This window comes from Tachypleus tridentatus, chromosome 11 (assembly GCF_004210375.1).
Source record: "Tachypleus tridentatus isolate NWPU-2018 chromosome 11, ASM421037v1, whole genome shotgun sequence".
Classification (NCBI taxonomy): Eukaryota; Metazoa; Arthropoda; class Merostomata; order Xiphosura; family Limulidae; genus Tachypleus; species Tachypleus tridentatus.
In genome coordinates this window covers 84517991-84537873 of record NC_134835.1, presented here as the reverse complement: position 1 = coordinate 84537873, position 19883 = coordinate 84517991, and the positions used below count along the sequence as shown (strand labels likewise).

At 32.5% G+C, this 19883-nt stretch overlaps 1 protein-coding gene across 5 annotated transcripts in view; it reads right to left on the bottom strand.

Moving 5' to 3' along the window:
- Positions 1–401: 401 nt before the first annotated feature.
- Positions 402–19883, bottom strand: part of LOC143232647 (LHFPL tetraspan subfamily member 2 protein-like) — a 69680-nt gene continuing 50198 nt past the window's right edge. Inside the window, exons 2-6 of one of the 5 annotated variants that reach the window (XM_076468304.1) lie at positions 18266–18429; positions 13442–13727; positions 8974–9225; positions 5167–5280; positions 402–4559 (exon numbers count right to left, since the gene is read on the bottom strand). In XM_076468304.1, the coding sequence (XP_076324419.1) occupies positions 4417–4559; positions 5167–5280; positions 8974–9225; positions 13442–13625 (693 nt within the window). In that variant the 5' untranslated portion in view covers positions 13626–13727; positions 18266–18429 and the 3' untranslated portion in view covers positions 402–4416. The remainder of the gene's footprint in view (positions 4560–5166; positions 5281–8973; positions 9226–13441; positions 13728–18265; positions 18430–19883) is intronic. The other 4 variants (XM_076468307.1, XM_076468305.1, XM_076468303.1 and 1 more) reach the window with 4 other exon arrangements.

The following is a 19883-nucleotide window of genomic DNA, read 5'->3' as shown; positions in this document are numbered from 1 at the left end:
TACAGTTTTGGTGAAAACCGTCCTTTTGTTGTGAGTAAAGTGACTTTATTCAAAATTGTGTTGTCTGATAAAGAAATTGTTGTTGCACATGCCGTAGTTATTTAGATAATTATCTGAACCTTAAATGCCCAAAAGTGCGACATTCTTTATAGATTTGTGTTGGCATTTCCATGCTATAGATGGCGCCATATTGCATTTATTATTTCGGTTAAATACATAGATATGCATGTCCATTACAGTAGGAAGGTGTGACTAACAATTTTGTTTTAAATGGCTCTTGTATAAAACTGTCGGAACGTCTCAGTGATTCCCAAGTAGCTTAAATTTATAAGTGGCAAGGGATTTTATTGTAAAATATATGAGTTATAGTTATCAGTGATTATGTTTGTGAAAGAAATAAGTTTTTTTACACTGGTAAATAGTTTATTTGTAAAATGATGTCACACAAATTATGTAAAAAAAAACATGTCTGCACACTCGATGAAATTTATAAATAATTAAAGAAACACTCTCTCATTATAACTAAAAACACTATTACCTGTGCAGTTACAGCGTTTCATCAGGTTAATCTGGAATCATCAGCTACGTTAAGTACAATAACCTAATGAAACACTATAACCACACAAATAACACTGTTCACTCGACGACAAATTTGTAAATGGACTTCTCATATGGCAATCGGGGAAAAAAACTTTATACATGAAAGAAACAGATTTACCCCACTCTTATACATATTTGATTGACAACAACGTTTTCCAAATCAGTTATTAATTCCGCATATTACTCAGACTTAACTACGTAAGAAAAACCATAAATTATGAACACAATAATTCGAACTACTTTGAACGATACAAAATATGAATATCTTAAAGCATCTAGCCAGAAAAGGTCGTAATAACCTCAGTATAAACCCTAATTAATTGAAAGACAATATTATCTATTAGCAACAGGAATTATGCTACAAGTTTCGTGTTTTTTTTTAATAAACAATAGGATTTGTTTTCGTTTTACAATACGTAAGTGATGGAACACAAGTTCAAAAAACTTTGCGTAAAGACAACTAATTCCAACAAACCAAGTAAATTAATAAGAGTTCTAAATGTCTCAAGCAAAATATAATCCTGATATTTTATACTTTGAAACACTAAAAGAAAAATAAAAGTTTCGTACTAGCTACACGTTAAAAACAAACAATCTCATTTTCCAAATTCTGATGTTATCTTTAAATGATAAGGAAATGTTATATATAACTTTAAACCTATATTACAAAGATCGAATTCTATTTATTTTTATATTACTCGTAAGAAATGTTGCAACATGTACATTTTGCCGTATACTTAATAATAATTATTATTTACTTTAATATATAAATATCAAAAAGAAAGAAGTGATTTAATTAACGAGATTTAACTTTTTTCTCAGCAGGAATATTAAATCAGACCTGCGAATATAGTTAATCTTGGATACTATACTGACAACCTTTGTTTTGTCCAATAGCACAAGAGAAAAAATTCACATAACACTGTTAACATTTATTTTGAAATCGTAATTCGCTTAAGCTGATTTTATAAGCATAATGGTTATAATAATGCCTTATCATGTTAGCCTATGAACTATAATACAAGTCTTAATTTCCAAGGCCAGACATTTTTAGAAAGACTGTGTATGCAAGTTTTCAAAGCTACTCAAGAGCTATCTAAGCTAAGCGTTCTTATTATTTAAGTGGTATAGCAAATAAAGGCAGAAAGGTAGTCAAAACTTCTCACTGCCTTCTCTTGGGCTATTCTTTACCAACTAATTACAGGATTGACCTCATATTAAAACGCGTTAAAGGCTGAAGGAGTTTACATGTTCGGTGACGAGATTCTATCTTTCGACCCCAATATTGCTGATCGAGTGCTCTAACAACGATCCAACAATAAAACATTCGAGAAATAGTTTGAGGATTTGGTCTTTGCTGATGAACTGTTAAACTGAAATGCGAATAAGAAAGTTACACTCAGATGGGTTGTTTTTGGCTTTCATTGTTTGGGAGATTAAATATTTTAATTTGATTGTTACTCTAACCGTTTGTAATAATAAAAACACGTTATTAGGTATCTCTTCGTAATTTTTGAACGCTGTACGAAACTGATAAGTAAACTGATTAATATTACTATCAGTGAATAGGGTGTTTTCTATAAAAACAATAAGTTTTTCAAAAATATTTCTTGCTTTTCTGCTAAAGACATCACAAAAATAATATCTTTCTTTTTTATAAAATAATCGTAAATTTATCGAAATTCATTTCATTCAAACTTTTCGCTTAAAACCACACAAAGGTTTGAACAAAATGTTGAAATGATGGGCAGTTACTTATCAGTATCTACCGTCGACTATTATCTTACCAAACAGTGGGACTGGCCGTCACTCTAAAGGCATCCATAGCATGGCAAAACAGAATGCATTTTCTTTCGAAAAAATGGCGCAAATCGTGAACCTTCGGATGTACAGTTCAAACATACTAACCACTTGTGTACAAATCATACCAAGCACTATTCAGCTACATATTTTATATGTACATAATTGAACAGCTTAATATTTTATAAAGATCATTAAAGTAATTAATTATAATACACATTAATGGTAGCTGTAAAAGACTTAAAACGAAAAGTGACAAGAATTCTTAAATTATTCTCAGAAGCTGGTGATAAAAATTCCAAAATTTTTAACATGCAAAAAAGAAATGGGAGAAATACATTAACATTTCTGCATTTTTAAAAATGTCCTATATAATATGTACCACACATACATTGATTGGTAAGGAAATATTACAACTCTCAGCCAATACCATACCAGTCAAAGTAAAATTACGATCTTTGGATTTTAATCAAGAGATAGCTTTAACATTTTTCTTCTACTGCATAATGCTGAACATGTTATATGCGGTGGGCACAGTGCAGATAGCCCACTAGGTAGTTTTGTGCTGAAACAGAGAAATGGATAATAATTATATATAGATACACAGTTGTTTTTTTAGAATATCTAAGTGGGTCATCTTACATTTCTTTTTTAATCTTAGCTTAATTATTTTACATACTTATTCCGACATTTGTGCATCTCAAAATATTTAAAAGTTGAGTTTAGTTTAATACTACTTTATGCACAAAGTAATTCTTTTTAGATGAAATGTAAAAAAAAAAAAATCAATTATAGATTTCAATAACTTTCTAAATTGCCAATTATCTTATACAACAAGGTATACATTGATATATAACTATAACTAGAAAATAACTCATTTTGATTAGCTTCCGGAATTTTTTTTAAGACTACAAAACCACATTGTATTTTATGACGTATTACATCACCACTACTGTTTTTGTTTCTGTTTGGGCATTTCTTCAAAGTTGTAGCCACCTATTACTTTCCTGTTTGACATTCTCGCAAATATTACATTTGTTATTCTTCATGTGAGAATAGAATAAGTATACATGTTTATCAGTTTGTATGTAAAGAAATGAAGATGTGACTTGTAAAACAAATGAAAATAAAGTTTTCCAAATTCGGCCTATGTAAATACATATTATATACATACTCGAGCAATAGAATTCAGCTCGTCATTTATAACTATGTTTCTTATCTCCAGGAAAATAAAATATTAATCGATTTTACTGGAGATAAGAGCTGTTTACTCACCAAATGTATAAGATACTCTTGAAATGAGAAAATAGTGACTACAATTGTCATATCAACATCCAAAGATGCAAAAAGAAAGGCAAATGATATTCAGATATTATTTAAGTAGACTTTAAAGAAAGGACGCAAGATCGGGGTGAAATTCTGCCGATACTAGTCAGTACTGAGTACCGGGACTTATTTTTGCTCTGTCATTTTTTTGTGTTTACACGTAGGTTTTTCTTTTCAACAACAAGTCCGCTTCACACATCTCAGCACATATACTTTTTTTTTTTTTTAAGAGAATTTCACCCTTGCGCAAGATAATGGTAAGTCAACGAAGGAAATGCGTGACAATCTTTGAAAAATACCTAAAGTCATCATTTTAATGACTTATTTGGAAGTTTATTCATACAAATATCACAAACAAGTAAGAGTTAATGTTTAAAATACTGGTATCAACGTTTGTTAACATGATTAATAATGATAGCTCTTACTCGAATAAAATGTCTGTACTGATAAGAATGCTTTTATAAAATTCAATACAGTAACGAAATTTGAAAACTTTACAACTCTTATTTAAAATAAGTTGGTATAACAAACTACTTGAAATTCTGTCGATTTAATGTAAATTTATACAAAATAGTTGGCATTAGAAAAAATGTGTTGCCACCTATTTTTTGCAGTGAGATTTTTTAAATCTAGACACAGCATCTGATGAACTGTTACTAATTATTTTCTCAAACGTTCCCAACAATAAAATTATAACAAACAAATCAAGTTTTTCCCTTCAAGAATTTCGTCTTGTACTTTATCTGAAGAGGTGGAGATCTCTGCTTGGACTGACAACACTGAACATATGAATGTCACGACTGTACTTCCAATGGCCAAATAAAAAGTCCATCCTACAGTATAAAGAAAAAATATATATATTATAAAATATAGCACGTCTTAATTTTAAAACACCTTTCTTTGAATTACAACTCACCTGAAATACAAAAGAACTCCTATCCCCCCCCAAAAAAAAAGAGTAATAAATTCAGTAATGATGGAATATGGTCAATGCTTTCTCATATTTATGTCTAACCCAACATAAAATAGCCTTTTCTTTTCAAAACTATCTTTTCCACATCTAATATTAATAGTATTAGTAGTTTGAATCGAAGAAAAATTTAAAGCATTTTGGGTGCTTATTTCTATGTGTTTACTACAAAACTTCATAACCCAATAAAGCAAAATATTTACATGTTTACGCATACATACATACACACACACACACACACACTCACGTTTGAAGAATAAATGGAAGATAAAATTAAATCAGAAATTATCTTTCGCCAGATAATTTTGTTAGTAGTTCAAAGTTTTTTACTTTAAATATCTATTGTAACTACTATGTAAAAACGAAAGAAAGATTGCTATAGTTCCGTGCTATTTCTGGTCAAATAAGATTAAAACTGACGTTGAGCGGATCATTACATTTCTTCCTCAGTAATGTTATATGAGACTTACCCAACCTGCAGTCTCCCAACAGAAATGGTTGTGCACTTTCACCACAAACAAGCTGCACTCGTGTACTTCCCCAACCGGCTGGATAAAGAACTAATCCCAAGATGAACAACAAACCTGTGATAGCACAATTTCAAAGAGAACTAAAACAACGTGTAATTTACCATGGTAAAGGGCATTATATATTATATCAAATTATACCATACATTCCATTATTTATGAAAGCATATTTCTTCAAATCATTTCTAAGTCAAACAATATGATTATAGTACATGTCCAAAAGCTTTGAATTAATGAAAAGAACAAATGTTAATGAACTAAATAGGAATTGTTATGCATAAAAATATAGATTTTTTCCGAACGTGTAGTTATTCTCAATCTGAGAAAGCAAATATACTTTATTCGTATTTACTGAAAAGCCACTAAGGCTGCAGACTATTGCTGCCCAAAGGGGAATACAGTCAGTCACGAACATTCTACAAACAACCATCACGCCAAGAAAACTGACTGTCCCTCGTATAACACACCACATGCACCAATATATAGTAGTTATTATATTTTATATAACGCATACATGGTTATTTCTATCTTCTTTGAAAATATACCAATAATTACTCAATTTTTCACTGTCACATTCAATTATACTTAGCATTTGATTTAACCTGAATAGTTAAAAGTTATAAGACTGACACAGAAACTTTAATAAACAATTACTAACGTAAAACAATATCTTTTATACTAAATACACTGAAAAGTTTAGTTCTTAAATCATGAAAAGTGAATAGAACATTAAAAGTGATTTTAATACTCTTAGTGTTAGAAAGGGTTAAAAAACATTGCAGCATTTTCAAGGCAAAATTGAAAGTATATTAAAAATGATATTATATTCTAAAAGAAAGAAAGAAAAACAAAACCTTTCATCGTTAATTCATACAAAAAAGTCAGAGTACACTTTATAAATCAATATTTCACACTTGATAATGTAACGCAGAATGAGTACCCTGAATGCAGGATTCCAGTACAACTATTGTAGATAGAGAACATGAAATATTTTAATTTGTTTCTTAAGAAAATTTAAAAACTTCTACGAAATAATGCTTTGTTATATCATTAAACACCGTTCTTGTTTTCACTTTCGATCGCAGGAAAAAAACATAAATGTGCTCCCAAGGCCAACGGCAAAACACATTTTTCAACAAATAAATTTCCATCAGCATAAAACGCAAATAAAACTTTCAAAATAATATTGAGTATATTTTTGATGTACAAAAAAAATTACATAAAAACAGCCAGTCAAGTATCCACTCCATCCACCTTACCTTGAGCAGTACCATGTGAAATAAACAGAAAAATAGACTAAATATAGAGTATTTATTCCACAAAACTTATTTTGCCATGGCGAATACTTTACGTTTATTCTCACTCTAACTGCTATAATGTACCTCGAATTTTTATCCAATTATCCACTGTATATACTTTTAGTAGACTTTCAAACATAATAGATGTAATGGGTTTGTTGTACATGCTCGTATACGTTCTCGCTAACACAACACAAGATGGCCGAGCTGCATTGAATGAATAACGCCAACATAAAGAAACAGTGAATCACACAACGTCTTGATATGAAAAAAAAAAAATCAAACTATAAAATGCATGAGGTTCGTAAAAAAAAGCTTAAAACTAATGTGTACGTCGTTAGAATAAGCCCTCCGTTAAGGCGAAGTTTTCTTGGCCCAATGTATTTTTGCTAAATAAATCATCGTATGTCATAGTCACGCGTACTGCGATAAATCACAGACATCCAGACTGTATTAGTATTTCGCTTTTGAAGAGAAACGAGTATGATGGTTCCTATTCATCATTCAAAACTACATTTGTACCCATATAAATTCCAGATAATGCCAAAAACATCTGACAACCAAGCTGATTTCTTTTACATCTGAGAATGGATACCAATGGTGATGAATGGTTCTACCAGAAGTAATGGAAGGATATAACGAAAGTGATAAACAAAGGTTTTAATCCATCGCTATGGTTGGGTTGAAATGTAACACCTATCGAACTTCTTGTCAAGTTAACTTACAATCTTAGAAGGTAAAAAAAAACAACAGAAAACATTATGATAATTAGTGAAAGTTTTAATGTAGTTAAATATGAGAAAATCCATGATAAAATTTCATTCTGCGTTTGAAAAATTGGGATTAATATTATTGCTACTATTAGAGACGTTTCGTAGTTTTTGGATATTAGTCATTCGAATGAAAAAAGTCTCAAACACAGACATTTCAATTACAGCAAAGATAAAAATATTGTTTAATCCTTTCATCTTAGACGTATGTTTACATTATACAGAAACAAATCACTATTTTCTCAAACACAGTTTTATCCTTATTACTTATTCCAACAAAGAACATTAAAGAAAACCTTTGAATAAAGAGAGAGAGAGAGAGAGAGAAATAAATAGAACAATTCTAGGGTTATCTACTTTGTAAATAAGTAATTCAATTTAGTGTAACTGTAATTCCATTAACTAAATTTTTACATACATTTCAATATATTGTTTTGTGATTATTTTTGGGTTTTAAAGCATAGTTTGTTTATTTTTGAATTTCGCGCAAAGCTATACGAGAGCTATTTGCGCTAGTCGTCCCTAATTTAGCAGTGTAAGACTAGAGGGAAGGCAGCTAGTCATTACCACCCACCGCCAACTCTTGAGCTACTCTTTTACCAACGAATAGTGGAATTGACCGTCACATTTTAACGCACCCACGGCTGAAAGAGCGAGCATGTTTGGTGCGACGGGGATTCGAACCCGCGACCCTCAGATTACGAGTCGAATGCCTTGATCCACCTGGCCATGCCTGGCCAATAAGCATAGTATTTATCGTAAAAATAAAATTATCCTTTTGCTAATCAAATTCGATTTTTTGCCTAACGAATCTACTAACTAATCATCTTATATTAATTCCATTTAGTTTCTTTTTGTATGTGGTCCACTGTGGACCAGCGGTGCTTTAAGGAACTTACTATGTCTGGGGTTCGAATCATTTCGGTAGATATAATATACATAGCTGATCGTGTAGCCTTGCACTGCGAAATCGAACATGACAAACGTATTCGTGTTGGTTCGACGAAGGTATTTTTGTGTGTGTGTGTGTGTGTGTGTGTGTGTGTGTGTGTGTGTGTGTGTGTGTGTGTGTGTGTGCGCGCGCAAAACCTCCAGAGATATAGTCTCCACCAAGAGTACCAGGAGTAGATCTACAAGTAAGTCTAAGCTCACTAAACCCGAATCTGCCAGGGATTTCATGTTTATAGCCCTCCTCGGGATCCTGAGGTAGGTAGGTATTCAATGTTTATTGGCACAAAGCTACAAGGCTATCTGTGCCAGACAAGATGGGGTCCTGAGTCTGCAATGTTTAAAACTGTGCTCATGTCCCCTTCCACCACTATATAGCTAGCTTGACTGAACATGATACACATGCTCAGTTACCAAGAACGGGTGTCCTAACGGGTTACAAACCCCATTTAGAATAACAAAAGTAACTGGATATAATAAAAGAGCTTGATCGATATACTGGGGGTCTCTGTGAACCATAAAGGGGTCTTTGAACCCCACTGGAGCGTGGTTGTTTTACGCTGGTTCAAAAGACTTCACATATTTCAAAATCGTTCTCACTTGTATAATCAATATCAAACAGTGCTCTTATAGTTAAATATTAACTTCTGGTTTGAAGTTAATGAGCTTAAAGTGCTATGTACTTCAATTCTGAAATAGTTACATCGAAGCTTGAGAATAACAACACACAGTACCTGCAATAGCCTGTATTGTTCCCGATATGGTGAAAATACTCTTCTTGATAATACTACGTACGCAGCATCCTAGTACTGACGTAAACACAGTAAACACCATCAGAGCTATTCCAAAAGCGAAAAACACCAAAGACGCCTTCCAAAAGTTAGGAAACTCTTCAGAAGGCATTCCAAAGCTAGTTACAAAAGGTGCGCAACTATCTGTGAATAGCTGGTCTACTTGATGAATCTTTGTACACCGGTTATACATACCTGGAATTAAATTTGCTGAACTTAGAGGAATTTAAGGCAAAATCATACGACATAAACTATTTTTACAAACGTTTAAAACGAGTTTTTAAAATATATTTTTAACCAACATAATCATATATCCAATGCATTTATCATGCTTCCTTTTTATAGTTTAATTTGTTTAGAGCACATTTGAATTTAATTAACAAAATCAAATTTATTATGTTCATCCTGCCGTACCTTTTTCCCCATTCATCAATGGTCACATAGAAACTTTACGTTATACTGACTGTTTGAATGCATGCAGTTAAACTGATGCTACTGAAGATGCTTTACATTTTTATTCAAGCACACTCGATTTTTAAGTGTTTGCTTAGCAACTAATTCTACCAACTTCTAATTATCGTATAATATTTATGAATAGCGCATTTTATTTTCAACAATAAACGTATAGTGTTATAGAAAACAAAGTAAAATACTATTAATATCTTGGCTCGTAACTTTCCCATTTATAGATACGTAACATATTTAACACTTTTATGCTTTCTTTGAGAATTTCATTTTCTTAGACAACCAAACACGGATCGTAGATTTATGGCATGTGAAGGCTTAACATAAAATAAATTGCTTTTACGAGGTATTCAAAATCCGTGTTCCGTTCTTTTCTTTACATTTTCACAATTGAAGATGTACTGGTATCGCGTTCAGCTTTTGGTTACAAACTGTTTTGTTTTTTTTTAGTTTAATAAGAGATTTATGCATCACAGAATGGATTTCTCCCTGGGAATGGCCAATAGACGAAAAACAAAAAAGGAAAAACCCTGCTGTACAGTCTTTAACATATCAGGATATCACAACGTTTTTAAAATTAGAATTTGAGATCATAAAACAAATGCTAAAAGGTTGTTTGCGGTTTTCATTCCTTGACAAAAGTATAAATATTAATACCAAAAAACTTGACATACTATCTGTTCCATGTTCCGAAGAAAACCGATAATTTAGTCACACTGTTTAGGCACTATTTAACATATGATTTAAAATAAAATTATTGAAACAACTCTATCCACAAGATTAGTTAAGATGTCTTTAAAACAGTCTATACGGCTGTAAGAAGCAGTAAGGCTAAGGCCTAACCCATTTTCCATGGTATATATAACTACGTGTATGAAGTATATGTAGTTGAAACATTTAAAGATTCAAACTCATAGCATTAAAATTTCAAACATTTTATAGAAAGGGGTGCCTCTGGAACCTTTAAAAAATGACAATATAGCAGTGGTCGGACCACTCCACAATAGCTTCCTATGAAATAATGATCTACGTCAGTGGTTCTAAACGTTTCAAACTCGCGTACCAAATTTCAGTTGTTTGTTTTTTAAATTACAAACCTAGGCCTATTTTTTCAAACAAAGATATAAAACCCAGTAACAAAAATTCATATTTTTAACATTTACTAATTAATGCGAAGGATATTGGCAAGTCTATGCAGTTGAGTCTATTAGTGAAGAGACTAGTATGTACATACGTTATCATCGAAATTAGTTCAATATACCACTACCAGTGGTACACGTAACACAATTTTGCGAATCCCTGGTCTAAGTTAAAAAGGCTCTTCAATTTAAAATAAAACAGCATTTATTGAATATTTCCATAGCGGCATTCAAGTTGAGGTGTCCGAGGAGCAAGCAGGAATACATTGGTTCAACCCAAAAAACCTTCTGCAGTTGAATAAAATAAGACTGACACTAAAACCTACACCACTACTAGTGTTACTCGCCGCTGTACAAACGAATGTTACGTTGTGCGTAAAGCAAGTTTTAAAAATCTGTAATCTATGACCAGTAAGCTGATACAACCAGCTTTTAATCAGATGATGAGTGCACTACCACTACCGCTTTAATTCTGAAAACATAAAAAGAAAACGGAACATTAGTATTGGAAAACTGTCTGCTAACTTGTGGAATTATTCTGTAAAGAAACTATGCCATTAAATGTTAAATATATTCACAACAAAGAGAAGACATAATAAACTAATACTGAAATTAATTGTTTTAATCGTTTTGGCCAAATATGTTCCTCTTAGCCAACTACACTAGATTTATAGGATATTTTTTTAATCAGCAAAAGAGACATCCCCATTTATAAACTACGCATTACGTAATTTATACTTCACTTAAACTTATTAAAAGTATACAATATGTGATGAATTTGCACATTGATATAGGTCCTAAGCAGACTGTTCCTCCAAGTACTTTGAAACTCGAATCATTTTCAGTTCGACATAAATTAATGTATAGTCATTTTAATATATACAGTCATGTGAAAAATTTAGGACACCTATAAAAGCCTATGTATTTTTGTAAAATGTTTAGATATATAGATATTTAATCTCAATTTTAACAACAATAATGAGAGATTACAGGAATATAACTAAACAATTAAAATTGAAGAAAAGATATTCTGTAAATGTCTACACAAGTGCATATTATAACTGAAGAAAAAGTTACGACACACTACCCCCTAACAGCTGGTGTTACCCCCTTTGGCTAAAATAACTGCAGGGAGGCGCTTCTTGTAGCCATCTACTAGTCTCTGACATGGGTCTGAAGAACGTTTGCCCCACTCCTCAATGCAAAATTTTGTCAGCTGCAAGATGTTTGAGCAGGTTCTTGCATGTACAGCTCGTTTCAAGTCACCCCACAACATCTCAATGGGATTAAGATCTGGGCTTTGACTCGGCCATTCCAGAACTCTCCATTTCTTAGTTTTCAGCCAGTCGTTGGTGGATTTACTGGTATGTTTTGGATCATTGTCGTGTTGCAGGGTCCAGTTCCGCTTTAGCTTTAATTTTTTTACAGATGGACTCGCATGTTCCTCAAGCACCCTCTGATACACAGTAGAATTCATGGTGGATTCTATTATTGTGAGCTGTCCAGGTCCTGCTGCAGCAAAGCAGCCCCAAACCATGACACTTCCACCTCCATGCCTCACAGTTGGTATGAGGTTCTTTTCCTGGAATGCTGTATTTGGTTTACGCCAAACATGTCCTCTGTTCTGGTGTCCAAATAATTCAATTTTTTGACTCATCTGTCCAAAGAACATTATTCCAGAAGCCCTGGTCTTTGTCTACATTCTCTATAGCAAACTTCTGTCTGTCCTTGATGTTTCTCTTAGAGAGCAAAGGTTTCCTCCTTGCACACCTCCTATGCAAGTTAAACTTGTGCAGTCTCTTTCTGATTGTAGAGGCATGCACTTTCACATCAACAGTAGCCAGAGCCTGCTGTAGGTCCCGTGATGACATGTTAGGCTGTTTGGAGACCTCTTTCAGCATCTTGGGGTTTGCTCTCGGTGTGAACTTGCTTGGACGACCGCATCTGGGCATGTTGGCAGTTGTTTTGAAAGCCCTCCACTTGTTGACTATTTTCCGGACAGTCGAATGGCTGATTTAAAAAATTTTGGATCTTTTAAATCCCTTAATAGACTCATAAGCTGCTACAATTTTCTTTCTGAAGGCCTCAGACAGTTCTTTTGCTCTCACCATGGTGCTCACTCTCACTTCAACAGTCAGGAGCACACCAAACTAAATGTTTGAGGTTTAAATAGGGCAAGCCTCATTCAAAATGCTGAGTAACGATCTTCTAATCATATGCACCTGGTGTGATACACCTGTGTGCGAGTTGAGCTATTTTAAGTGGAAATAAATGTGGGGGTGTCCTTTTTCCTCGGTTAGAATATGCATTTTTGTAGAATTACATTTGCAGAAGATTTTGAAAGTATTTTCTTCAGTTTTAATTGTTTAGTTATATTCCTATAATCTCTCAGTATTGTTGAAATTGAGATTAAATATCTATATATCCAAAAATGTTACAAATATACACAGGACTTCATAAGGTGTCCTAACTCTTTCACATGACTGTATAGATTCATCTGTGTAATATATTTACTACTATACATTTACTTTAGCGTCTACGCTTGTTAGTTTATAGTTGTTTTTTTTTGCTTGTGATGTATATTCTTGACTGTGTATTGCGCTAGTCCCGCCTGTTTTCGAAATTTATAGAATGTTCTTATTAACATTTTATTTACTTCTAAATGCAAATTGTCGGTTATTTGAAATAGTAATACGTTAACATACGTAACACAATAAATCGGAGACTCATCGGAAATACAGTATAATGCGTAACACTCTCTTTGTTTATATCAAAAAAACGTTTCGGTGAGGCTTTGTTAAACTTACCTAACGTCGGAGAATACTTCTCTTCATTGTTCCCTGGAGTAGATAACCTTGATCTTAAACCTGGCTTTCTGGGTGATCCAATTAACCAACTGGGTGTGATTACTGCCGCTACCATGGCTAAAGATGTTGCTATTGTTAGTAACGTCCATAATAAAGTTCGTGAAGTCACAATGACATAACACATGTTGGAGATTTTTAATCTTTACGGAAAGGAGCCGAAAATATGTCCCACAGAAGATCAGACCAAAAACACTAAACGTTGCTGAAAACTACAAACCTTCAAAATCTAAACAACAAAGAAAACAGAAAAAATATTATATGAAGAAGCTTTAAAATTACTACATTTTCTGTTTGTATATTTTGTACAGACTACTGTAATACTAATTATGAAACTGTTCTTGTTTGTATATTTTGTACAGACTACTGTAATACTAATTATGAAACGGTTCTTGTTTGTATATTTTGTACAGACTACTGTAATACTAATTATGAAACGGTTCTTGTTTGTATATTTTGTACAGACTACTGTAATACTAATTATGAAACGGTTCTTGTTTGTATATTTTGTACAGACTACTGTAATACTAATTATGAAACGGTTCTTGTTTGTATATTTTGTACAGACTACTGTAATACTAATTATGAAACGGTTCTTGATGACGATAAATCCTCTTGAAATAAAAACGTGTTGCAGAAATGGGTTGATTTGGGAATTAAAAACTTTAATTAAAGTAAAACACAAAATCTAGAATAAATTTAAAGTTAAGAGTTTTTGTTTTTAAAGGAGACCAAAGTGGTACTTAAATGATTCATAGGTCGAAACTATGGATCATAGTAGACAATCGGGTTTGTGAGGTTTGGGAGGTGCCGTATAGTTGTAATGTGCAGGAGTAGTATTTTGTGTAGTTGGTTTTCATGTGTTTATGTTAGATTTGTGAGGATTGGCCTTCAAAAACTTTACTTTTGTGACCTGGATAACGATATTGAGAAATTAACCTATTTTCTGTGTAAAAATGGGCAAACTTGCACATTTTCATTTACATAAGGTCTGAATATGAATCAAGATTTACATGTATTTATACTAAAGTTATACAAAAATGAACAAAAATGTTTAGAAGTGAGTAATATTTGGAGATTTGCGACTGTAATATTAATCACTTTCACGTATCAGCCCCCAAATATAGTCTTCCATCATGTTTTTGTTGTACACTCCCAGGTCACAAATTTGAAGAAAATAGGTCTTTTCTATTTACTTAAGGCATAAGAATTGGGAAATAACACTTTCTGCCCAGGAATAAGAAAAAGTAAAAATTTTGTTACATAGTGTTATACACGTATACCTAGGCCAAGAACGCAGTAAACAGCAAACAAACAATAATAAATTCAAAGAAACAACTATAAAACCTTTCACAGTTGTATACCATATAATTCCGAAATTAGCGATAAAACAAAAGATAACGTATCAGTAAACTCCAAAATCTCTCAAAAGCCTGAATCAAAAATAAAATCCATACTCACAAACATAACAACAACAGTATTTGTGAAATATAATGCTACAACTACCACGACTTCTATATTGGGGGAAAAAATGGAACGGAAAATGGAAGCCAGATTCATTAAACATACAAAGAAACAAACACTTTCTCACGTTTTTGAATATTGCAAATCAAATAAACCAAAGACAACCGTAAAACACCCCAACACATTGAATAGAGAAACAAAGAACTGCAAAATCAAAGAAGCACTACTTATACAAGAACTAAAACCAAAATTGAACCAATACAAAGGAACACCTTTATATCAATATTACCTAACATACAACTACTACAACTCCTTCACACTCTTGTTAACCTGAAGATGAAAGAAGATCGAAAAACTGTTCATGTACTTTATGTTAATCAACGCTTTCAATATTGATACAAGGTGTCTCTGCATTTTTATGAACGGTTATATTTATAGATTTAGACGAAAAAGTTTCTCTTACTAAAACCAAACTGATTTACAATATGCAATTAGCATATATATTATACCAACAAGTTTAACATGTCTTTGTCCACTTGCAACTAATTCTGTTCACCTTTCAGGTATAGTGTATAATTTTATCAAGATTTCATGGTACTTTCACAATAATAATAATAAAAACCAAGAACTTTTAACAGTGAATTTACATAAAATGATATAAAATGTTTAGACCTACGCTAAGACACAATCATTAGGAATAACATTACCAGATATTATAAAATTAGACATTTGCTTTAATTAAATGTTAAGACAAATCACGAGACACTAGTATAAAGGAATTTCCACCTCCACAAATCGCTTGTGCCATTAACCATACAGATACAATGAATGACGTTAAAATAAGTAAACGATTTTTCCCCACACTAAAATTGTAAGATATCTCAACACCTGTAACAAAGGGCTATCAGTGAATTTCTCTTGAAAATATAAAATAACCTTCCAAAGATATGCTATCTTTTTATGTAAACTTGTTATATATTTCCAACATGACGTGTGGATTTCCTTGCTAATTTCTTCTGGTTGAATGCTTTATGGTTTTGTCTTATGCGTTTGTAATATATTTATACACTTCCTTTCTGTATCTTTCTTCTTTCTGTCCTTGATAGAACAAAGCATTGTACTTACAAGATGAAAAGAAACAGTGACATATGTTTTCTTGAGCGATAGAACAAATATAAGAAATCTGAAATAAATAGACAGGCCCCTTCTCCGAAACGTCAGGAAGAATATGTTTTTTTTTTTCTTTACGTTTCTTTCTCCAGTAATTGTGCTGGTTGCAACGATATGTTGCTTCGTTGTTATGTTTTTCGTATATGGTTTGTATAACACTGTTTTCCTACTTCTTTTATTACACGTGTTGTCTTGAACGATAGAACACCTTATAAAGGTGTGTGGTTTAACTTTGTACGACGTTCCTTACGTCGAGTGGAAGTAATCGTTGTTAAACTGTTTCTTTATCTCATTTTCTGCTATAGACACCAGACGAATACGTACTCTTCAAATAAGATGAGAAAATTTTAAAATCAGATTTACATAACAAAATTATATTGCTTCAACCCCCCCGTGACTTAGCATTAAGTCTATGGATTATATTGTTAAAAATCAGGTTTCAATACTCGCAGTAGGAACAACAATTATAGCCCATTGTGTAGATTTATGCTTAAAGACAGATCTTAGAGCAGTGAAAATTTTGCCCAAAGTTAGTTTACTAACTTGCAACATTAAATTCCGATGTTCGATTCCCTGCGATGAACAGAGCGCAGACAGTTCACTGTGTAGTTTTGCACTAACAACAAACAATACTACTGTTTCACCATATAACATGAGATAGTAATCTCAAAATTAAACTATAAAGACACATTGGTTTGTACTTATCTATAGATAATATGAATAAGTGCGTTGTTATCTACAGTTTGTTTGATTGAAACAATGAAATTAATTCAGTCAGTTTTTATAAATAGCTAACTATCCCATTCATCAATCAGTCTATTCTCATGTATCTACATTTATACAAATTTATATATTTCTAAGATGTCTTTGTAAAATATAATTTTGTCGAGGCTATAACTGTAGGCAGAATTGAAACATTCGACAATTAGATAATTTCCGCTCTTGAACTATTTCATAATAAAGTATGTTTTAATGGGGAAAAAAATCATTCTCAAACATAAATCTCAACATTTTTTTTTTTTTACATGCTAACGTTGATTTTGCTTCCTATTAAAAATTGCCCCAAATAAGTATACTATTATAGTTATTATTAGTAGTCTATACGAATATCTGTACAAAATTCCTTGCGAATGTGGAATCCAACACAAAAAAACAACAAAATTATACTTCAATAATAAATTAACGTACGAGTCCATGAAATACGGATATTTCAGCGATAATTTATTATGTCAGAGAAGATTAAAAGGGGAAACTATTAAAATATTGAAAAGCCACCTACATCCACCTTACTGATAACAAAATTAACCTAACAAATAGATAGGTAAAATCAGGATACTCCTCCTAAAACTATTCCATAGAGTTAATTACCGATTGAGCGAGAACAACTACGAGTAAATAGCACACCTGTCGAAACGTACCAACTAGTAATTAATAAAGGTGTGGCGATATGGTATGAGTATTGTCATGTGAAGTCTTGATATTGTCCGATACGATACAATCTCCTCATTTAGTTGATTGAACTCAAGACCTTAAAAAAACACTGTAAACTGTGAAGTACTTAAATAAGACAATGTTAGTAATATAGATAATAAATTATAGACAAGACTGTCAAACTGTGTAACAAACTTCTGTATCTTAAGTATCGTATCGACCACTGTGATGAAATATAAACACCCATCAATTAGTAACTATTATTTAAAATAATAGTAATTTAAAAAATAATAATAATAATTAGTAATTAGTTTGAAAGTAAAATAATAATTAATGATTAAACTAAGGCAATTATATGGGCCACTAATCATGGCGACAGCTGATGTCCAATCGCCATAACTTCAACATGATACTTAAACTGTTAATGTTGTTCTTAATCCCATGCTTTATCGAACAATAGTGAATACAATAGTTGCGCTACCTAAAATACAAGCTGAAAACTAAATGTAGAACAACGTTTTGTCTCAGCTGGACATTCCAAAAATGTGTATAACAAGAAAAGGGCTTTGAGCTTGTCTAAATAACAACATAAAGTAAATACGTGTAGTACGAAGTCTTTATGCTAGACTGTTGGTTATAGTTTGAACTTACTAAAACCTTGGTTACTAATCTACGAATTTCTGAATAAAATGCGATACTCACCCCAAAGATCGTATTTATTTCCGTTATCAAAAGCTTTCGACGAGTACAATTTTAATAGAACTTCGTACGATGACTGAAAGGCACAACGTTAAACGGTCTACACGCAAAGCAACTGCGTCCTACACCAGATCCTAGCTACCTCTGTTTGCACACATTGCACAACTCTAACACAGAAAAACAAGAGAGAAATATATTACACGATAAAGGTCTGTGCGTGAACGTCGGCTCTTTCACAGAACCGGTCTTGTCCAAGCAGACTTTTACACGCACTATAGTATTAACCTCGCTAGCAGCGAGTAACAGTAGTCCTGACACCTGGGACGTAAGAGATAGACCACACTGACTGACTCAGGCACGGTGTAGGGGTAAAGCAGCCAACAGCTTGCAAACTGCTTATAAACTAGTGGCACGTTTTTGTTTGATATTTTGAAATATGGCGCATATTCACATCTCATAATTTATCTTCTCAGTATTTCTTTTCTCTTTTTCATTTGTTGTTCAGTATCATATCGATCAAAATTCATTTATTTTTCCACTCTCAACGGTTTTATCTTCATACCTACAATAGTGAGCTCTCACCTGGTTGTCCCTAATTAGCAGGTATCCCTCTTGTGTACTTATAAATCTTTATATACAAACATGGAAATTGGCACCCGAACATGCGTCAGTTTTTGTTCTTTTTGTTTTTGTGCAATATATTACGAAATATTGGTAATACGATTCCGTATACATTTTTTACGTTAACAAGTCAAAAATTTTGTAATGATCGTGTTTTACGAAGCCTTTTAAACAACCTCTTTTGGTATACAAAGGAAAACACCTGTCACCGACGCATTCGGTAACGAGCAACAAAACGAGCAGCTCCTTTGTGGTGAATCAGTTGTTTCGTGAGGACAACCTAAACATGTTGGACAGTCTTTTCTTAATACATTACATACAAACTATTAATTTTAATACAAGGCTTAAGCTTTATCAAAAAGGGTCTTGTGTTTTGAAATGCTATAGAAATAATAAGGAAATATTTTATATATAGATAATGATAAAAACCTGATAGTTTTCGGAAGGTAGACTTTCCTACTTTAGGTCTACTTTTCGAACGCTTTCCGGCTATAAGGTTTTTATCGTTTTATATTAAGACTTCTTCAACCTACGTGTTTTTCTGACATCATTGATATATAAATAACTATACCTTGAATGAAAGGTACGATTATGGTTTGAATGTTAACTCTAATGCCCCACAACAATAAATCAGACAAAAATAACAATAAAACTCTTAAAGTAAATATCAGTAATTAACATGTGCCATACGTTTCGACATATTTAACTAATTTTTTCCCCCAAAGAGCTACATGTTTCGACACCAGTTTTGTTTTTTTTTCTCCAGGAGCTGTACGTTCAGACATCAGCTGCCCCCAAGGGGCACAACGGTATGTCTGCGGACATATACTGTTAGAAACCGAGTTTCGGTACTCGTGGTAAGCAAAGCACAGATAGCCCTTTGTGTAGCTTTGTGCATAAAAAGAAACAAACCGACATCAGTTTTTCTCAGGAACACTTATGGCAAGTTTAAGCTATTGCTTTAGAATTTGAACAGTTTTAACTTTTTTACCTAGTGTCT